At 41.9% G+C, this 20050-nt stretch overlaps 1 protein-coding gene across 18 annotated transcripts in view; it reads right to left on the bottom strand.

Moving 5' to 3' along the window:
• AAK1 (AP2 associated kinase 1) overlaps positions 1 to 20050 on the bottom strand; it is a 161819-nt gene that overhangs the window by 36753 nt on the left and 105016 nt on the right. For 14 of the 18 annotated variants that reach the window (XM_070511999.1, XM_070511990.1, XM_070511991.1 and 11 more), the window contains exons 9-15: positions 17990 to 18093; positions 15956 to 16035; positions 11720 to 11874; positions 10431 to 10738; positions 6978 to 7259; positions 2486 to 2718; positions 997 to 1154 (exon numbers count right to left, since the gene is read on the bottom strand). In XM_070511999.1, the coding sequence (XP_070368100.1) occupies positions 997 to 1154; positions 2486 to 2718; positions 6978 to 7259; positions 10431 to 10738; positions 11720 to 11874; positions 15956 to 16035; positions 17990 to 18093 (1320 nt within the window). The remainder of the gene's footprint in view (positions 1 to 996; positions 1155 to 2485; positions 2719 to 6977; positions 7260 to 10430; positions 10739 to 11719; positions 11875 to 15955; positions 16036 to 17989; positions 18094 to 20050) is intronic. The other 4 variants (XM_070512000.1, XM_014836713.3, XM_070512003.1 and 1 more) reach the window with 1 other exon arrangement.

The raw sequence follows: 20050 nt of genomic DNA, 5'->3' as shown, positions 1-20050 counted from the left end.
GCTGAGAAGAGCTAATGAGAAGAGGGAGTGGTGGAGATGGCAGCCGTGAGAGGTTCTGAGGGACAGGCACAACGACAGCAGCTTCAAGTGAGAGCTAACAGCTGAACAAGAAGACAGGAAACTACTAAAAACAGACACAAGAATTTAAAAACTTGGCAGGGGGGGTCACTTAATTGAGTGCAAAAATACCACCTTTTTCAATAGCCCCTGAAGGTATTTCTGTTTATAGTCTAGAACAATAACTGGCACAAATAACAATGAAATAAGTCAACAAGTTTTCAAAGAAAGTTAAATCCTGTGCCCTATCTTCTGTTTAAAAAGGCAAGAAAGTAATACAGATTTTTAAAAGATATCTATAAAATAATAGTTAAAGCTAAATGTTCGGTCAAGTTCATATCATTCACTTGGTTGTAATCGTTTCTTTACCCAGTGCACTTGTCTACACTGAGGTACTCTTTTCAAACTGTACCACATTGTGGAATTTTCCCAGGGTGTGAGCTGATGCTTTCCAAAGTGTGTAGTGTGTGCCTGTGTCTGTGTGTCCTGCCTCTCAAATCAGACTGTGGGTTTGAGGGCAGAAATGGCACCTTCTATTTATTTGATCTCCTCTCCATGGTCAGTCAAGAGCAATATAGAACTCTGATCACAGTCAAGGATTCTCATGGGTAAGCAGTTACAACTTTCTGGGACAATAAATCTACTTAGGACAAGGGAACCATCACACTCCTCCAAAAAGTGACTGTGTTTGACATTATCATTCTGATCTATGCTACTGAATTTTTCCTAAAACTTTCTCATTCTCCTTGTTGCCACCCACAGGCCAGGATTTCCTGAGGATGAAAAGACTTCAGTGCTCTGGTAAACATACAAAGCAATTTGCACTCATACTTCAAAATCAAGCCTTTGAGGGAAAGAAGACTGCAGCCTACGTTTTCACATGCATACTCCTCTCTAGAGTTAAGGTTCAAGAGTCACAAAAAGATACCAATTACTCACCTTCCCCCAGCTTGGCAAAGTCCTTGTTTAGCAGTTCTTCAGCTGTCAGTTTGGAAAAATTGTCATCATCGAAAGGATTCCATGTAGAACTTTCTGAAGGATTATAAACATTTTGCTGGGAGGTTCGAGGAGAGCCTGATGGAGTGGTGGTTGCAGACCTAGAAAGATTCCCACCCCCGAGAAATAAAAAGACATATAAAAGTTGAAAACGGTCAATCTATTTTGTTTCAAGATCAAATTCTTTCTGCGTCAGACCATTATTTTCCACAGTGGTTTTCTAAAAGGGCTTTCCATGGCAACTGAACAGTTTCCAGAGACACTCTTTCCACTGCGTGAAATAAATATCTCCCTTTCTTTCACAATTCACTATCTCCCACTATCTCTTTAATCTTTTGCTTAGACTTTTGGTCTTGTCTGTAAGTCCTTTCAATTCAGGATCCTAAAGCAACTTGTTCTTAGGATTGTGCATTCTGTAGTGCCCACTGTGACATCAGAATAACTGACCCGAGAGGGGCTGGGACTGATGCCTACTCAGTCTGCCTCCCACCTATTAGGATGTAGCATGCATAGAATTAAAGACCACCATCAGTTGCCATCATCACAGTTAAACAGAAATAAAGACAGATACCACTATCTTGTGCTTCTAGGTATCATTAGCTAATTTTCTTCTACAGTCTCTCTTGATACCCTTTGCATTTAGCTAATGACATCAAGATTTTTAACTTTAGAGTGCATGGTTCCAAGAAAGCTGAAGGTCTGAAACTGCATTTACTCAACAAACACTCATTGCGGTCTACTTTCTATCAGGCACAGAGCCAGTCACTGGATTTACAAAGGTTGATTAAGACATGGTCCTTGTCTTGGAGGAACTCACAGGCTAGGTCAGCCACACTTGCCAATAAATAACGATAGTACAGTGTGATACATGCTCAAAAAAAGGTTCAGACAAAATTACGTATGACACCAGAGGAAGGGTCAAAGAATAGGTAACCTCTGACACAGATCTTGATGAATAAATAAGCATATCCTCAGAGGACAAGGAGGACAGTGGCAGTTAAGCGACAGAGCATAGGATGAATAAAGCACTGGTGAAGATGGAGAATTGCAAGTCCACCAATGGGATACCACAGGCCTTGGTCTGTTAACTGGTGAGTTCAGATACTACCCCTCAGGCAATGGGAAGCCAATGAAAGATTTTCAGCATGGAAAGACATGGTCAGATCAAGAGTTTAGAAAATATTCTGTGGAGCATGGAATGGATGAGAGAATGGAAACAGAGAGGCAAGTAGAAAATTATTTCTTAAGACCAGTATGGTTTATGCACCACAGGCAAATTCAGCTTCTTATTAAAACACAGACACACACCACTACATATGCATCTATACCACTTCACATATATCTACATACATATGCAAAGAATCACACAGTAACAGCCCATGGCAGACTTCACCCATAAAAGAAAGAAGGATAAAGGGGAAGCACCACATACTTGGACTTATTGAGACTGGCCTCAGCTGCAGCTGCCTGGAGCAGCTGGGTTGATTTGCTGGCAGGGACTCCAAAGACTGCACTGTGGGTTACATCACTGAGAATCCGCCTGTGCCCAGCACGCTGGGTCTTGGGGGATGATGGAGGAGTGAGAGATCCGAGTTTCTGCCCCTGGATGGCAGGAGGTGGGGTTGTCTGAACCTTTGGCTGTTGTCTTACTGGGGCCTGAATCTGCTAGGAAGAGAGATGAAAAATGTTTCAAAAAAAAAAGGGGAAAGGAAAAACAAACAGGCAAGCATAACAAAAAATGCCACATGAGAGCTAACATGGGATTCAAATGGCTGAGTTTACCAATAATGCCCAGAAAGAAAAAAAATAAGTTTTGACAATCTGAGCTGCAACTTTGGGACTGATACCAACATGGCATTTATCTGGTGCTTATACATAAATTTTAATCTTCATCAGCAACAATATACAGGGTAACCATATACAATTCAACCCAGAGCATAAGACTACAGAAGTTATTCCCAGCTCTAAAGATGATCTAGACTATATCCTAAAGGACCACTTTCTGCTTCCGAGGTCACACAGGAACTGGTTCAGAACGTCTCCACGGCATTCTACTACCACAGTCAGAAGCCAATGAAGGCACATCTCCAGCTAAAACACATTTCAGCTGAATGATTTCTGCTACGAGATCCCCAACTCTCTGACATAGCTTAGACTACTACTTAGGAATAAGTTAGATAACATTACACTGTGATTAATAAATGGTAGTGCTTTTTTTTTTGTTTTGTTACTACAGCTCTTTATTTCATTGATAGGATGGGTCTACAAGATTTATTTCTGTGGTAACCCCTGAGAAAATGTATAGCACTGGGGCAGTGGGATTAACTTCTTCCAATCTTCAGCATGGAAATGGCACTGAAGAACCAGGTAGAGAATATAACAAGAAAGAAGAAAAAATTTTAAAAACTCTTGATGATGACTGATCTAAGAACACAAGGACTCTTGAGACGTGGGTCATTTTCAGAAGATAGGACAAAATGTTACTATAGAAAAACAAACAGGTGGGAACATCCTTGTGGCCACATGGTTAGTCTTTAAGCATAAGTCATGATCTACAAAGTGCTATATGAAGAAAATGAACAAATAACGTTTAGAAGGCCACCAAACCTTTTTCCTTAACTCTATCAATCCAAAGATAAAATGACTTAGAATGTTAAACATTTCGGGTATTTAACTATCCCTTCCCTCCAGTGGTTCATCTCAGATTAGGGCTGCCCCTCCATGGTGCAGCTCAGTTCCCACATTCTGTCTTCGCAGGTAGGTTCTGAGTGAGATGAGGGAAACCAGAGAGTCCAGCTACTTGGGCCAGGATGCTGACAGCCTGGGATTTTCTGTCCTTACATTGACTCAGACTTTGAATTTTATTGAGACAGGCTACGTGCATGTGTGAGGACACAATCACTTCACCAATAGGCTGAAGGACACAATATAAGCTTCTAGTATCAATCAGACTGAGGTTAGATGGGTAAAGCAGCTGACCGCATCTCTGAGGGAGAAGCAGAGTACTCTGTGAGGACTACAGCTTCAGCTCCACAACTTCCATCAGGGGTCCAGTGCTGCACCTACAAGAGCCAACCTAAAGCCAGTACCCTCAGGAACCAGAGGGGCTTTAAGGACAGAACTAGATTTGCTTATTTCTTGGAGTTTAAGACACTCATTACTCTGCAAAGGGTACTTAACTGTTGAGTTCCTTTATTTTGAAGGGTCCAGACTTAGAAAATATTTTCCCCTGCTCTTACCTATTCTCTGTATGTGGCACATTGAAGAATAGATGCTTCCATCAGGAGCACAATTTCCCTATCACAGCAATCTACTAATACAAAGTGGTTCCAAACCCTTCATACTCCTCACAACAACCCTGTCACGCAGACACCTTCACTTCCATTTAGAATCTAAAAATACGAACATTGAAAGAAACCTTAGAAAACATGAATTCCAACTGTCTGGCTTTAGAGGAGATGAAACCAAGGCCCCCTGAGGCTAAGTGCTTGCCCAAGGTCACAGGGTCAACTGGGGACAGAATCCACATCTCCTGACTGCAGCTCAGGACTCTCTTTTCTGCACCATGATGCCTCCTCATCCAAAGATGGGATTAGGGACGGGGAGCAGGGAGACACTGACCACAGAAGGAGAAGCAAAGGGAGATTCAGATGTCCACCTTGCTGAAGATTTTTTTTAAAAACAAAATACATAATTAAAGGTATACAATCACATCAAGGAATGTAAGACTATAGAGCAGAGGGGGGGTAACCACCCAGACTTCATTCTATCACTCTAATACAGCTGTTTTTATCTTTTCGGTATTTTCTATTTAAGTTTCTTTTAAGTAGCTACTTCTCCTTCACATCTCTTTTAACATTACTTTATGAGTATTTTCTACTCTGTACAAACTTTCTAATTATGATTTTTAATGGCTGCACAGTTTGGTTCTTGAACGATTTACGTTGCTTCCATTCTTTTGGCTATTATTAATAAGACGGCAATAAACATCTATGGCCTGTGGCCGTTTTCCCTTTGCAGATTATTGCTTTAGGATGGCTGCAGGGTATACTTCACATTCACTCACTTTCTTCTCTAGGTAAGTCCTGCCTTGGGTCATTAGAGAAAGGGATGGTCAAAGCTGGGAAGCTCTCTGACTCCTGGCTGAAGCACATTCTGCTCTCATTCCCTCTCCATCCCCTCAACCAACTATCCCTGAGCAAAGTGCTCAAGGTACTTTTTCAAGGTACCCAAGGAACACGGAGAAGTTCTACAATTCATTCACAGGAGAATGGATACTTTTGTCCAGGGAAAGCAGAGGGAACCTGATAAGCAGTGCAGTGGCAGTTGGTCACTCCATCACCCTGGATGGGCATTTGTCATTATCACCCTTGAACACAGAGCAGGAGTCTTTGGTTCCTGCCCCAGCTCTGCTGCTATCTGTCTGTGTAGCTGGGGTAATCACTGTCTAGTCTGGGCCTCAGTTTCCAATTCCATTAAATGAGGCAACTAGACTAGCTAATTAAGATCTTAACTCACTACACCATACAATAATTTCTTTAAAACTCTTTTTCCGTTAACAAGAGAAACTTTATCTCTTGTTAAAAAGACAGAGTAGATGTCTACCACATGCCTGCAGGAAGGCTGAGTTGTTTCTTTTTTTTTTTTTTGAGGAAGATTAGCCCTTAGCTAACATCCGCTGCCAATCCTCCTCTTTTTGATGAGGAAGACTGGCCCTGAGCTAACATCTGTGCCCATCTTCCTCTACTTTATATGTGGGACACCTGCCACAGCATGGTTTGACAAGTGACATGTAGGTCCACACCCAGGATCTGAACTGGTGAACCCAGGGCCGCCGAAGTAGAACATGCGAACTTAACTGCTGCACTACCGGGCCAGCCCATGAGTTGTTTCTTAAACAAAGGTATAAAGACACTGAACACACTCTTAGCTGAGACTTAAAGAAGACAATCTATCTACGGCACTGCTTCCTTTTGAAGGGATGTAGGTTTTCCGGTTTAAGAAAGGCAACAAAACTCTATCAGAAATCAATCCTCAGAAAGACAGTTTCTTACTTTTCCTTCGTTCATCTAGAAGTTGGACTCCCCTGGGAATAAGAGAGTGGCTGTGATACTCGATCTGTTCGGTATGTAAAATGCCTTTTTCTATCACTATAAGATTTCTATCACTATCACTCAGAAATATATGAGAACAGAATTAAGGGCACTCATTAAAGGCCATAGCGCAATGTGCCTGAGGATGCTGAAACGGTAAAGGTCAATCAGGAGAGGATGCAGGGGTTCTGATGTGACACTCAGCCACTATCCAGAAGTGGACACGTCCAATTTCTAAATTGACAAGATGGCTGAAACATTACTCCAGATGCTCTGGTGCTCACAGGGATTAGGCCATGGTAAATAGCCCCAGCAAGCAGACCCTTGAAGGGTGCTGTATGTTAGACTTAAATGAGGTGGTGTAATGTTGTTCGAGACAAAGAATAAACATAACACTGTCAGGACTCAGGGTAAAGGTGGGGGCCCACAAGAACCTCCAGAGACCGGAAGGGCCACAGTAGTCAAATAGCCCCTTGAAGAAGGGAAAGGGATTAGCTCTAATCCTGCCTAGGTCCTTGACTGCTCAACACTCGCCCTGACAGAGACAATGAACAGCTCTTTCTGCCAGCCTAATTTTAGAGTGATAAATAATGTTCATCTTCATTAGCAGCCTAGAGTCATTTTTTTAAAACTTCTACCTTCTAGAGAATATCTCATCTTTTTCTTGGATATATCAAGAAAAGATCAAATGTTTTAACCACGAGGGTGAGGAAACAGCCTAGCCCTAATCCAGAGGCCTCTCACCAGCTACTGCTCTTTCTCACCCTTTCCCTAGCCCTCACTGCACGCTCCTCTCCTGCTTTTGCACTCTGAGCCCTGCGCGATTCTTACTGCTGGCTCCTGGGCCGGGGGTGGCTGCGGGGCTGTGGTCTGCTGTGCCTGGGGCTGCTGTACTGCCGCCACAGCAGTTTTCTGCTGCAAGGCAGCCTGCTGAGTCAGCAGCTGTTGTTGATGTAGGGTTGTGGCCAGCTGCTGCTGTTGCTGCTGCTGCTGCTGCTGCTGCTGCTGCTGCTGGTAGAAGTTCTGCATCAGCTGCTGTTGAGAGCTTCCTTGGGATACCACAGGGAACTGGGCAATCGCTGGTTGCTGGGTTGCTGGGTGTACTGCCTGAAACTGAGCAGGAGAAAGCGGCAAGAAATGAGGAGGTGAATAAAAGCCTGTCTCAGAAGGAAATTCCACAAACAACAAATGTCTCAGTAACAACTAAGACCAGCGCTGTAGCCAAAGGCAAGGGTAGGTAGAAGTCTTTTAGTATGGCCTGAAAACTCATGAGGGGAACCTTAAGGCATCAAAATAAACACAGCAGCACCTTACACTGCCAGGCTGCATCTACTGCACTATCCTGCCTCTTGCACTGCAGGCTGGCTTCCAGCTGGGTTTCTATGCCTGGCCTAAAGGCATCCATCTGACTACACATCTTGTGACTCCACATACTGGAGTGTAACAGAAACTAATAAATGAGCTCCCAATCACAGAAGTAATGCCTTTTATAAAGAGATTTGGAAGTAGCCAAGATTAAAATGCTTCCCTACATGAACAGGAAGAAGCAATGATGACATTGATAGAATAACCTAAATGTTAACCCAGCTATTAAGAGTCATCTCAAGTCTTTCTGAAAATTATTTCCCAATAGCTCTCTCTTATATTAACTCTCCCATCTTTAGACATTCAAAATATTCAGTATACTCGACTACACTTAATGACATTTATCTTATATTGATAACTAATTGTTTCAAGTTATATTCTCTTCTAAACTTCCTAAGGATAGGGATACTTCTATATGTCTCTACACTCCACAGCTAAGGACTATGTGCTGGGCACACAGAGGTCAAACAGAGGCCTACTGATGAACAAAAATCAAGATCTTATCTTTGAACATCCCAAATACTAGTACTTAGTTATAGAGTTAACTGAGAGGATACTGTTTGCCTACTGGGACAAAGTTAAAGGGTTAACGAAGCAGATGTCGATAAATAGCTGCCTATTTACAACCACAAAATGCTGGACAACCAAGTGTTTGTCAACAGTGGATGGACTGAATAAATGAGCTATATTTCCTTAAAAGGGAACACTCTCAAGTTGTAAATAGGAAGGAGGGCTACCTCTATATATGGGATGGAGGGGATAGAATTTTGCAGACTTAATTTTGAAACCACGTAAGTGTTTTACATTTTCACAAAACAAAATTAAACCAAAACTGAAAAAGCAGTAACTAAAAATCAAAAGCAAAATAAAGAAAATAAACCTGTGTATCAAACTGATAGCCAAACTCCCCAGGAAATAGTGAGCTAAACACTCTAAGGGTAAAAAAGGCAAAGAAATCTTAAACTGTTTTCAGTAATCATATTGGTATTGTTATCTTGAAACTATAAATCAATTAAGTAATTACGTTAATGTTCTTAGGAATCAAGATTTCCAGATTAAAAAAACAGAAATATAAAATTCAGGAAGTCAGACAAAAAATCCTGTAATTACAAATGTGAATTAAGGACATAAATTTGAATTCATGATGTATATTCTATTAACGAACCAAAAAACAAACAACATATATTTCCTAACAGTCCACTGAAAAGGCCTAAAACCAATAACCAACCCATTAGCAAATGAGTATCCCCAGCACTAAGACTGTGGTCTCTAAATACCGTTTCCATTAAAAGGAAATGGAGTTCCTTAGAGAAATGGCTGATTCCACGTCAAGGGCAGAATGAGCCTGGAACAGCTTGTCACACTAAATGGCAAGGAAACCACGAAAGACTGCTGGAGTCACCACCAAAGGACTCATGAGCCAATTTTAAGAGACATCCATTGGCCAAAGTTGGGACAATTTGAGCATCAAAATAAATAAAAATTTTAAAACATCAATATCTGGAAACGTATCAAATATGTTAAAATCCATGAGTTCATAATGATACCAAAAGAAACAAAACAAAAACATTGTTTACCCTTTGATAACACTAGGAACAAACACATTATTCTGAAAAGTGGTAAACACAGGGAAAGAATCAATCAGTTTTTCCTGCCTTTCCTTACAAACAATACCTTAGGGTAATAAATAGTTGATGAAAAAAGTTCTTCATAGAAAAATTCCAGCCCTAAGTGAAGAGGGAATGCCAGAATATCACCATTTTGCCATCCCTAATGAATTACTGGACTTAGGAAATGATCAGCAATGGCTGCTAAGCTGATGGGACACACTAAATGAATAGATCAGACAGACAACACCAAACTCACCGATTGATCTTAATGTTAATAAAAGAGAGGACAACCAGGGGCTGGCCCCGTGGCCGAGTGGTTAAGTTCGCGCACTCCACAGCAGGCGGCCCAGTGTTTTGTTAGTTCGAATCCTGGGCGCGGACATGGCACTGCTCATCAGACCACGCTGAGGCAGCGTCCCACATGCCACAACTAGAAGAACCCACAATGAAGAATACACAACTATGTACCGGGGGGCTTTGGGGAGAAAAAGGAAAAAATAAAAATCTTTAAAAAAATAATAACAAAAAAAAAAAAAAAAGAGAGGACAACCAGACATGATATGCCTCCTGATATGATGCAACTGGAAGAACAAAGAACTACTAAACTGAATTGATTATTGAGCATGCCTCAAGAAATTACCAGTTTACACCGAGGATGGAGGAACATATTACACGACACCACAGGGAGGAAAGCAGCCAAATCCAGAATGTGGAAAATTCTACAGGACAAATGACGCAGTTTCTTCAAAAAATTAAATGGCAAAGGAGAAAAAAAAAGACGGTGAAGGTACCTATGGCTAAAGGGAGGACTTAAAAGATATATCTATAATTATAAAATGAGTATGTTCATAGTAAAAACTGAAAATATACATTAAAATAGGAGAAAAAAGATGTATCACAACTAAATAATGTGGACCTTATTTGGATCCTGATTCAAACAAGCCAACTCAAATTATGAGACATCAGAAAGTTACTGGATATTTGATGATAATAAGAAATTATTATTATTTATTTCAGTATGATAATGGTGTTGAGTTATGTTAGAAAAAAAGAGTCCTTAAAAAATAGCTTCCTTGCTGAGGTTCCTCAATCATGTAGAGAATTCCCTGTGGCCTGAGAAGAAAGGAGAAAGGAGTGCGAGCGATCCGGTGATTTCTCCACTACGCAATGCTTTAGTATTTACATCTGTGAGAAGCAATGACGCAACAGTAAACAGCTGACTTCCCAAGGAAGATGCCTGTACCTAGTGGGCGTTCTCACAGTGACGACTCAGATAGCCAAAGCAAGGGTCAGACTTTGACCACCTTACCTGCTGAGCCTGGGCCTGCTGCTGCTGCTGGTAGAACGTGCCGGCTGGCTGCTGTGATGGTGGCGGTGGCTGTTGTTGTTGCTGCTGCTGCTGCTGCTGCTGCTGCTGCTTGAGGAAGAGTTGCTGCTGGTGCTGGGGTGTGGCCTGGGCCTGAGTAGGCAGACCCTGGGCCGGAGTGGAAGGCGGCTGCTGTGGGGCGGGTGGAGCCTGTGGCTGCTTGGGTTGAGACTGTGGTAGAGGTTGGCTGGGTGGGGGCTGGGTTTTCGGTTGGGGAACACTGGCTAAAAGGCCAGGTTGATTGCTGGATCCTGCAATGAGAATAAACTCCATTTAAGGGCTCAAAACTTTTTAAGACAAAAATGGCTTTCTTTCTTGCCAAAGCAAGAAAGAGCGGGTGATAAGTGGACAGATAATCCCAAGATCCATGTGCGGCTCATCGTCCTTGCACCTGGAAGGTCCTTCCTTCTTGCCAAACTACAGGCTTCCTACTTTTCAAAACAAGGTTCAATAACAGGGTTCAAATCTTGCCTCCTTCAGAAAGTCTTCGCTTATTCACCACTCCATTTAGTCAATTACTCCTTTAGTCAGCACCCTGAGTATCTACATATTCAACTGGCCTTTGATGCTACTGTATATAAACACAATCTTGGCACTTGTTGGCATGGTTGCAGGATAAAAGCATTCTTTGATGTTTCACATGTAGGTTACACAATCTCAGTCTGGATGCCTTGCTGTAAGTAGATGGCCACTAAATTCACAAAAAGCAGCTTCCAGGTTGGGGAAGTGATGGCTGAGTTCAGTTACTTGATAATTTGGATCGATCCTCTTTATGAAACTAAACTCAGCCATCTCATTAGAAACAGAATACCAGAACATGAAGCAGTGACAGATACTTCAAGAGACAGAACATTAAAGAAACAGTGTCTCCATGTCAAAAAGAGGTGAGTCTTCTTTCTTTAAAGGCAAAGAGAAGTATACAAGATAAAGAGGTAGGTATGGGATGAATGGACCAAACCACAAAATCAGGGCCAAGACTAGAAAAAAACAGAGACAACAGGCTTCAGTGGTCTTGGAGATTCTCCACAGAATTCAATGAGCGGTCTCCCCTTTTGCCAGCCTCTTGCTATACAATTTCAATGGCAGCTCACCTCCTGTTGCTTAAGGAAAACCATTATTCTTTATGCGCCTCTGCATTCTATTCCCAAAGTAAAACCAGGCTTTCCAAGACTTCTCTATTACCCATAGTAACAAAGAGGTGTACCAAATTTCAAATCAACCTAGTTACTGACCTGCAGCCTGAGGTGGGGGCTGAACTGTGGCCCTCTTTCGAGGTGTCAGGGCTGGCTGGATGGGAAGGATTCCTGGGTTCGGCTGAGTCTGCCCAGCCTTAGGCCTCTGGCGGGGTGCAATTGAAGTCTCTGTTGTGGGAATGGGATCTGTCAGTCTAGAACAGGAAAAGAAAAAAAAAGATTCATGTGAAAGAGTGGGAAAACAGGAGAGTAGACAGAGTACATGATGGATTAGCTTTCCCCTCCATACTCATCCAAACCTTCCAGATCCACTTAACTGACATTTCCCAAACAGTGTTCCACAGTTATAGGTACTTAGATGTTATGAATAAAGCCTTCATGGGTAAATAAGTTTTGAAACACTCAATAAAATATATCGAGCAGATTTTTTTCCAGAACTTTTCACGTGTGCACATGCATGGAGAAGCTCAAAGAGAATACTATATAGAATGCGATGTTTCTCAAACTTATTTGACCTTGAAACCCTTTTACCTAATTTCTAGGATTTCCCAGAATACACTTTGCGTGATGATGCAAAGAAGGGTTTAAAGCAGTTGGTTTTCAGATGAAGAGGGAACACAAATTTGGTTAGAGCTAGCTGTCAAAATGGTCTCTCTACAATAAAAAGCACGTAAAATGAGTGAATCCAATAAGGGATCTAGTAGAAGGAATAAGTAAATAATTCAAGGTAAAGGATTTGGGAAGTATTGACAGGAGCTCCATTTCCTCCAAACATATACTCCCTTTTTTCCCATGGTAATAAAATTTTTAGTTGTTGTATACCTTAAATTTACTCAATGTTATCTATTAAATATATTTCAATAAAAAAATTTGAGCTGAGCATAGGGTCACCTAGAGTAAAAAACACATTGCCCTGTCTCTCTTGCAATCACGTGTGGCCATATGCCTAAGTTCCGGCCTTACATGGGATATAAGCAGGTTGTTATGTGGTAGTTTCTAGAAACCTTAAGAAATAACTGGTGTATGCCCTTTGTTGCTCTTCTTCTTTGGCTATTCTTTGATCCTGCTGCTTGGAACAGGGATGCTGCCATACTGGTCCATGAGGTCATGGCCACAACCATAGTGACGGTAGAGTTGTGAGCTTGAAGAGCCTGGGCTCCTGAGAGCTTCATGGAGTGGAAATGCCATACTAGCCCTGGACTACTTACCTCCAGACTTGGTTTACTTGAGAGAAAAAAATAAACACCTGTCTTATATAAGCCACTGTCATTTTGGACTTTCTGTAACTCACAGCCAAATCTAATCCAAAGTAATACAGGGAGGACTGCTGTGTGGTCTGCTTGCATCTCGTGATGGTGCTAAAGCCTAGTGGTGACTTCCCCTAATTTATAGAGTCCAGGCAGCTGGCTACTACCTAACTCAGATCAGAGTGGTTGTCTTTTGAAAATGCACTTTAGAGAGCATAGCTGAGGATAAGGCCAAAATAAACAAGTTTCATGGATATTTCCAAAATATGTCTGGCACAGCCTCCATGAAATGCAAAACAGGAAGCAAAGCACCTGGCCCATGTCCTTCCTCATGACACACCTCCCAGGTATGTCCATTCTGGACCCTGAAGCTTTTCACTGTCATCCTGCTAGAGAGATGCTCTTGAGCTGGGTGAAAAACTGAGAATATAAAAGCTATCGCATTTGGGGAGGCTGTAATCTAGGGAAGAGAGGTGGGAAGGAAAATAGGACAAATGTTGGGAAAGATAAAGCTAAGGCTGAGGGAGGCGAACAGACTTCTGTAAAACCAAATGCTAAGAACTTCCACATTGGACTTCTCCCAAGATAACATGTTAGAGACAATGGGATTTGAAGTCAAAGAAACCTCTGTTTGAGCTTCACTCCCCACTAACCAACTGTGTGGTAATAGATACGTCATTTAACCTCATTTAGCCTTGGGTCCGTCATGTGTAGAATGGAGAAAACAATATCCACATCATGAGGCAGGTGTGAACATCAAACGCATCAATGACTGTGAAACCATTTCATAAAGTGGAGAATGCTCAAAATGTTAGTTTGTATGGACCTCGATAATGCTGTGAGAAATGCAGACCTTGAAGCCAGGAGATCTGGCTCTAAGTTGTCAAACCTGTGTGATCTTGGGCAAATCACTTAACCGACAGAGTAAAAAAGAGTGTGGATGCTGAAGTTCTGGTTCTTATTCTGTTTTGTTTTAAAGATTTTATTTTTCCTTTTTCTCCCAAAGCCCTCCCAGTACATAGTTGCATATTTTTAGCTGTGGGTCCTTCTAGCCATGGCATGTGGGATGCCGCCTCAGCATGGCTTGACGAGCGGTGCCATGTCCGCGCCCAGGATTCGAACCAGCGAAACCCTGGGCTACGGAAGCAGAGCGTGGGAACTTAACCACTCTGCCATGGGGCTGGCCCCAGTTCTGGTTCTTTTAATCTCATATTGACTAACGACCTTGGGCAATGTACTCATAATTCTGAGTCTGTTTCCTCGTCCGTAAAATGAGAATGACAATAATGACCTCAAAGGTCATTTAAGGGAAAAAACCATCATCTTATTTATGTAAAGTTCCTAGTATGGTATCTGGTATACACGATGCCTCAATGAATCATGGCTACTTGGAAAATAGGGTTAGAAAGAAAAACTACCTCTCAGAACTGGGGAGCAAATATGATAATGTGAATGAAATCATCAGAAATCATAGATAAGACAACTTAGACCCAAATCTCTTGGCTATAAGGTCTGTGTATTGTCGCATTATTGAGGTCCATATAAACTAATAGTTTGGACACTCTACAGTTTATAAAACAATTTCATAGTCATTGATGCATTCGATGTTCACGTCTGCCTTATGATGCAGGTATTACTTTCTCGATTTTACACAACAGAGTACCATGCAAATGTTAGTGGCTACTATTGTTTTTATAAATGTGTGTGCTTTGTGGGAACGGATCCTTGCCTAGCCTCAGTACCTACCATTTTTGGGCCTAATACAAGAAGGCCATAAATCCAAAATACTAAGTTAATTAAATCAGCCCCCAAAGCAATTCCCAGAGGTGAGCATGGCAGATTTATGTAAGAAATAAACAGACCACAAAGTCACAACATGGATATAGTTTGCTAAGTTTATTAAAAACCAAAGTCTCATTACTTTAGAGCCACATCAGCAGGCATTCTATAAATATTAAAGAATTTTTTAAAATACAGAAGTTATTTTACTGTTCTTTTAAAATTCACATATTCCCATCTAGGGTACTTTGTTGACAGTTTGCTGCTAACATTTCCTTGTCCTGAAGTGTGGTAGAAAAAAGAAGAGTATAAACATCTCCTTGACCACCCTGGGAATTTGCCATTTAGAAGGCACGGCAGCCATGAGGATGTGTCCTGCAGACCTTCAGCTACAAAGGGGACAAGAGACCAAGTGCCCCAGCTGCTGCGCTCCTGAAATCTACCACATTTGCCCTGGGGCCACGCTTCCCACAGCCTGCCCCTGGGGCTGGGATATTAAGCCAGGCCCGTTCCTGGGAGACAGGGTGGCCTACCCGGCTTGAGGACTCCCCAACACCTTGGGTGAACCTTCCTTATATTGTGTGGCAGTTTCTAGGTCACTTCCATCCAACTTCTCCTTCCTCTCTCTGAGTCACACTTACATCGCCTTCTGCTGGCTCTCCCAGCCTTCCCTGGCCGCCCGGCTCCCTCCCCATTTTCTCTCACAGGGGCATTTCCCCAAATAAATCCTAGCTTCTTTAATCCTCTCTTGGTACCTGCTTCTTGAAGACCCTAGGTTACACAGAATGTGACTAGCTGAGACCCACAGGCTCTTTTACTGTTTATGGGTTCAGTGCTTTGATCTGTACTTTCCTAACGTGGCCAGAGCCACAGAAAGTAAGAAAGAAAGGGAGATGGAGGATTAGGGTAGTGAATGAGGCTAAACAAAGGCCAGGTCACATATTTAGGACACTTACACTAGCAATATTTAAACTCTGCTGTTGCCTCATCTCTGAATGCCCCTGAGCCTATTCCCAAGCAAAGGAACCAGCTGTGGAGTTCTTGATTCTCTTTCAAATGTAGATCACTGTATTTCATTATATTCTTCTTTGCACTCCCAAAGAACAGTTTCTGCCTAGGGGAGACAGAGCTTGCTTGCCTGTTCTGCCAGCCTCTGGCCATGGCAGTATAAGAATGTAGAAACACAGGCATCCTCCCCTGCTACTGCAGCACCCAGAGCAGGACATGTGCTCACTAAGGCCTTTCTTACCTGGCCTTTGGCTGGGTCTTTTTTGCAGCTGCCTCACTGGCTTTCACTGGTTCAGGAAGCTTTGCAGGAATGGGAGAGTTCTGTAGAATTGAAAAGAAATTAAAAAAAAGGACATCACAGACTTCTTTGTAAAATAATAACCAACATAACTGGGCTGATGGAAATACATATTGGAGTCTTCTGGAGCAGCTTCTAGGCCCTGGGTCTCCGGCAGAGGGAAGGGAGGTTAACTAAAAGCATATCCCACTGGACTCAGCCCTAGTAAGGGAGGCAAAGTATCTTGAGAAGAGGACAGAGCAGCCCGCATGCAGCATACTCCTCCCCCATCATTCTCAACCTTCTGGACCAGGCTAAGCACACTGGGGCTTGAACTCAGTACCCTTCTCTTCCTACAACACAGCTTAGAAGTGATGTCATGGAAGGAATGGGAAAGAGATGTCTTTACTATTACTGTTTAAGTTCTCAGCTAGATCTTAGAGAAGTTAAAGCTAACCAGTGTGCCAAAAACAGGGTGCGTTCAGTTAGAATGCTGGGAGAAAACCACAGCCACAGTGCGTTCGGTTGCTGAGCCAGCACCTCTTGCCAGTATGTGAGGCACTACGCAATCCAAAGCCCAGCAGAGCTCCTCCAGCTTGGATTCCGCACCATCTAATGCTGCCTGGTGAGGGAGCACTAGCTGTGCCTAACCAAAGACAACTGCTTACCCTGGCTGAGAAAGTGCCACATGACCTGAGACTTGTGAAGCTGACTTCTTAAAAACTAGTTACCCATATGAATGCTTCCAATTATATTTCACCTTATTTTACTTTATGAATGAGAAAGTGGGACAGCAAAAGAAAACACGGTCATGTTAGGTTACTGAAGAGTATCCCTCGTTTTAATCTGGGAAACCTGACAGACGGAATACTAATAATCAATCTGGCTTTTAGGAGGGATGTCTCATTTCCTTCATGTTTCCAGTGGAAAGAATTTCTGCTAGAAAATTTCTCCTAGCTTTGCTTTTACCCTCCAAGCGTTTGTCTCCTGAGGGAGAAGGGTAACTTATTAGACTGATAAGACTGGGGAAAAAAAGAGAAGCTCCTCTGGTTCACCCTTGCCCTACTTCCTTTAGGGAAGAGCCTGTCCCTCAGGAATCAGGCGCTCACTGTTCAGTCACGTGGAGCTAATGTTAGGGAGCCTGACTGGTCAAGCTACGTTCTTTGACGTAATCTTATCAGTAACAAAGGCAATATTCTAAGCTCCATCTGATGATTCCTACAACTGATTCCAAACATGGGAGTGAAAGAGGACTGTTATGTATCAGCACCCACGAGCCCCAATAGTGACATCAAAAGTTCATTACTGGAGAAATTAGGAAGACAATTTCAGATTAGAACTTATTTCTTATGGCATCTATTAGCAAAATATTTAAGAGCTGGATCATATTGTGACATGAAAAATATGCCAAGCCTGTAAAAAGGGTGTTTGGAAGCACTGTACCCTGAAAACTGTGAATGCAGAGTTTAGGATTACTAAGTGTAGAAAACATTCCTACCTGCTGTGTAGAGGAAGACAGAGGAAAATGAGTGGGAGTTACAGATGGCCAACAGCAGAAACAAAATCAAGAAAGCTCTGGTGCAATGAAGGAGCAGAGTGACAAGGGGCTTACGTTCCAACAGGCATGGGGGCAAGTCCAGAGCCTTGCTCAGGCAAGCAGCCTGCCTAATCACCTCTGGGCAACTACAACAGGCACCTGGCTCTCAGCGAACTGTGAAGTTGACAAGACAATATGTCAGTCAATCTTCACCCAAAGTGTTGAACTCAAACCCTAGGGCATTTTTTTTTCAGTGTAATTGACTCAGTTTTATAGTTAAATTCTATGGGAAAATTGGATTCCCTTTATGGCAAGTGCTTCCTGGTTAGTTTTGCTTGGATGCCCTCTACTAGACAAAGAAAGGGACATCCATATTCATTTACACAGCTGATTAACACCCCAGGAATTCTAAAAGACCATTAGATAATGTTTACTTTCCCTAAAAAGCACCTTTCCCGTACCTGTACATTTGGAATTGGGCATTCCTTCTTGAGTAGTTTAAATGAGAAGTAGGAGACCTGGTAAATATCCGGCCTTTTGTCAGGGTCTGGTTCCAACATATACCCTAAGACAAACATATGTAAACTGATTAATACAATCCTAACAATTATTACACTAGATAGGAAGCATAATTTCTCTATTACCAAATTTTTATTTCTCATAAAAGTCAGACAGCACAATTAGCCCTTTTCCTCCCCTCTCAGAAAGGGAAGCTCTAACTTTCCTAAAATTCTTAATATCCACAAGAAAATTAAGTTTTTGAATTGTAACAAAGATACTTGAAGTTCATATTCTGTGCCTTGTACAACAGAGACTCAAGCTCTCAATATGAAAATTAACACCTTCATATTCTGGTACCTAGGAAGTAACAAGGTCTTGCTTCTGGCCTCCTTAGTTCATAATACCTTGCTAAACAAATGATTATTCTTGATAATTATAACCAAAACTCAAACGTCAAGAATTTACTTATGATTCTTTTGTTGGAGATATTAGCTGGTTTCCAGTCTAAAAGAAATTACAAAATAACAAATACATCTCTACTTTTACCGTGATCTATAAATCACTTGTCTGTTTCCAGGTCCTTTAAGCTTCTGCCCTTTCTGAAGCTGGAAAAATCCTCAAGAAAAGAAATCTTTGAGAAGACACACAAACATATACATGTATATATACAAATAACAATCAAGGCAATTTACTGCAAAGGAATCAAATGAAGGGTTTGGACATGAAGTTCGGAAAATAGTGATGAGGCTGCAGTCTCACGTAGGACTTGCAAAAGAGGTAGGACTTGAGCTGGTCCTTGACGGCAGGAAACATTTTAGTCAGTCAGGGAAAAGCAGAGGAAAAGACATTCCAGGTGAGAGAACAGTCTAAGCAAAGATGGACTTGGAGAAAGGCAAGAGAATGCTTTGTTACAAGGAAATTGAGGAGGCAGAAGTACAGGGCAGAGACTTCCTTGTTAGAAATTTCCTAAGGCTAGGCGGGTGGATTGGAACCAGAATATGAAGGCTCTTAGGGGCCATGCCAAGAATCTTGGGCCTGACTGTGGGACCACTAATAAGCCCTGAAGTTTACTAACAGGGATACGGCAGGGTGGCACTTTACAAGATTAATCTCGTGGTGAGGGTGTGCTGGATAGAGCAAAGAGGGAGGGGAGAGGCTGGTGGCCAATCCACCAGTACAGGCATGAGCTCACAGAGTCTACAGAGACAATGGTGACAGCGATTGGAATAGAGAGAATGAAGTGAAAATAGGAGAAACTCCAAACAAAGAATTATTGCCACTTAGGAAATGACTGACTCTTTCCTCTCTCTTGCTAGCCAGATCTAAAGAAAATCTTAAATCTCAGTCACTCAAGTTTGAATGGTGACACTACTGACACAAACTGAAAAGAGGAGAGGGGAACCTTGCACTGGGAGTAAAAGAAGGTTGTGGGGAGGGCAATGACAATAAATTTAATTTTAGGCCTGTGAGTTTAGAGTGACAACAGAATCTTCAAATAGTTTGTAAACTGAAATAGATCAGAGTTTAGGAAAGATGTCAGGTTACAAACGTTCATAAGAGGTGTCTGTCCTAATATGAATTCACCGCACAAATGTTAAAAAGAAAAAAATTTATTAGCAAAAACTCTATCATTCTGGCATCTAATTTGGCCATTTCCCCATATTTCCTTCCAATCTCATTTACATAGCTGCAATTCTAGAACAGATACAGTGCTTTAACTCTGAAAACAATCCAACGATCATTAAATATGCCATACTACATTCCTTCAAATACTCTCCCCCTCCTTTTTTGTAAATAAACAGAAGAGGTTGATTGATAAAACTGGCCCAATAGAAGGGACAGTCACTCAAAAGCTATAACTGTTAACTCAGGTAAGTTATCTTTATTTTCTCACCCTCAGTTTCCTCATTTGTATAATGGGGATAATTATACTTACTATATAAGGTCTCAAGAATTAAATGAGGTACAATCAGGCCCTCAACAAATGTCAGATGCTCCGCCCCACACTTGCTTCTATTTTC

This window comes from Equus asinus, chromosome 6, assembly GCF_041296235.1.
Source record: "Equus asinus isolate D_3611 breed Donkey chromosome 6, EquAss-T2T_v2, whole genome shotgun sequence".
In the NCBI taxonomy this organism is placed as follows: domain Eukaryota; kingdom Metazoa; phylum Chordata; class Mammalia; order Perissodactyla; family Equidae; genus Equus; species Equus asinus.
The sequence above is the reverse complement of the archived record's forward strand: the minus strand, read 5'-3'. Positions and strand labels throughout refer to the sequence as shown.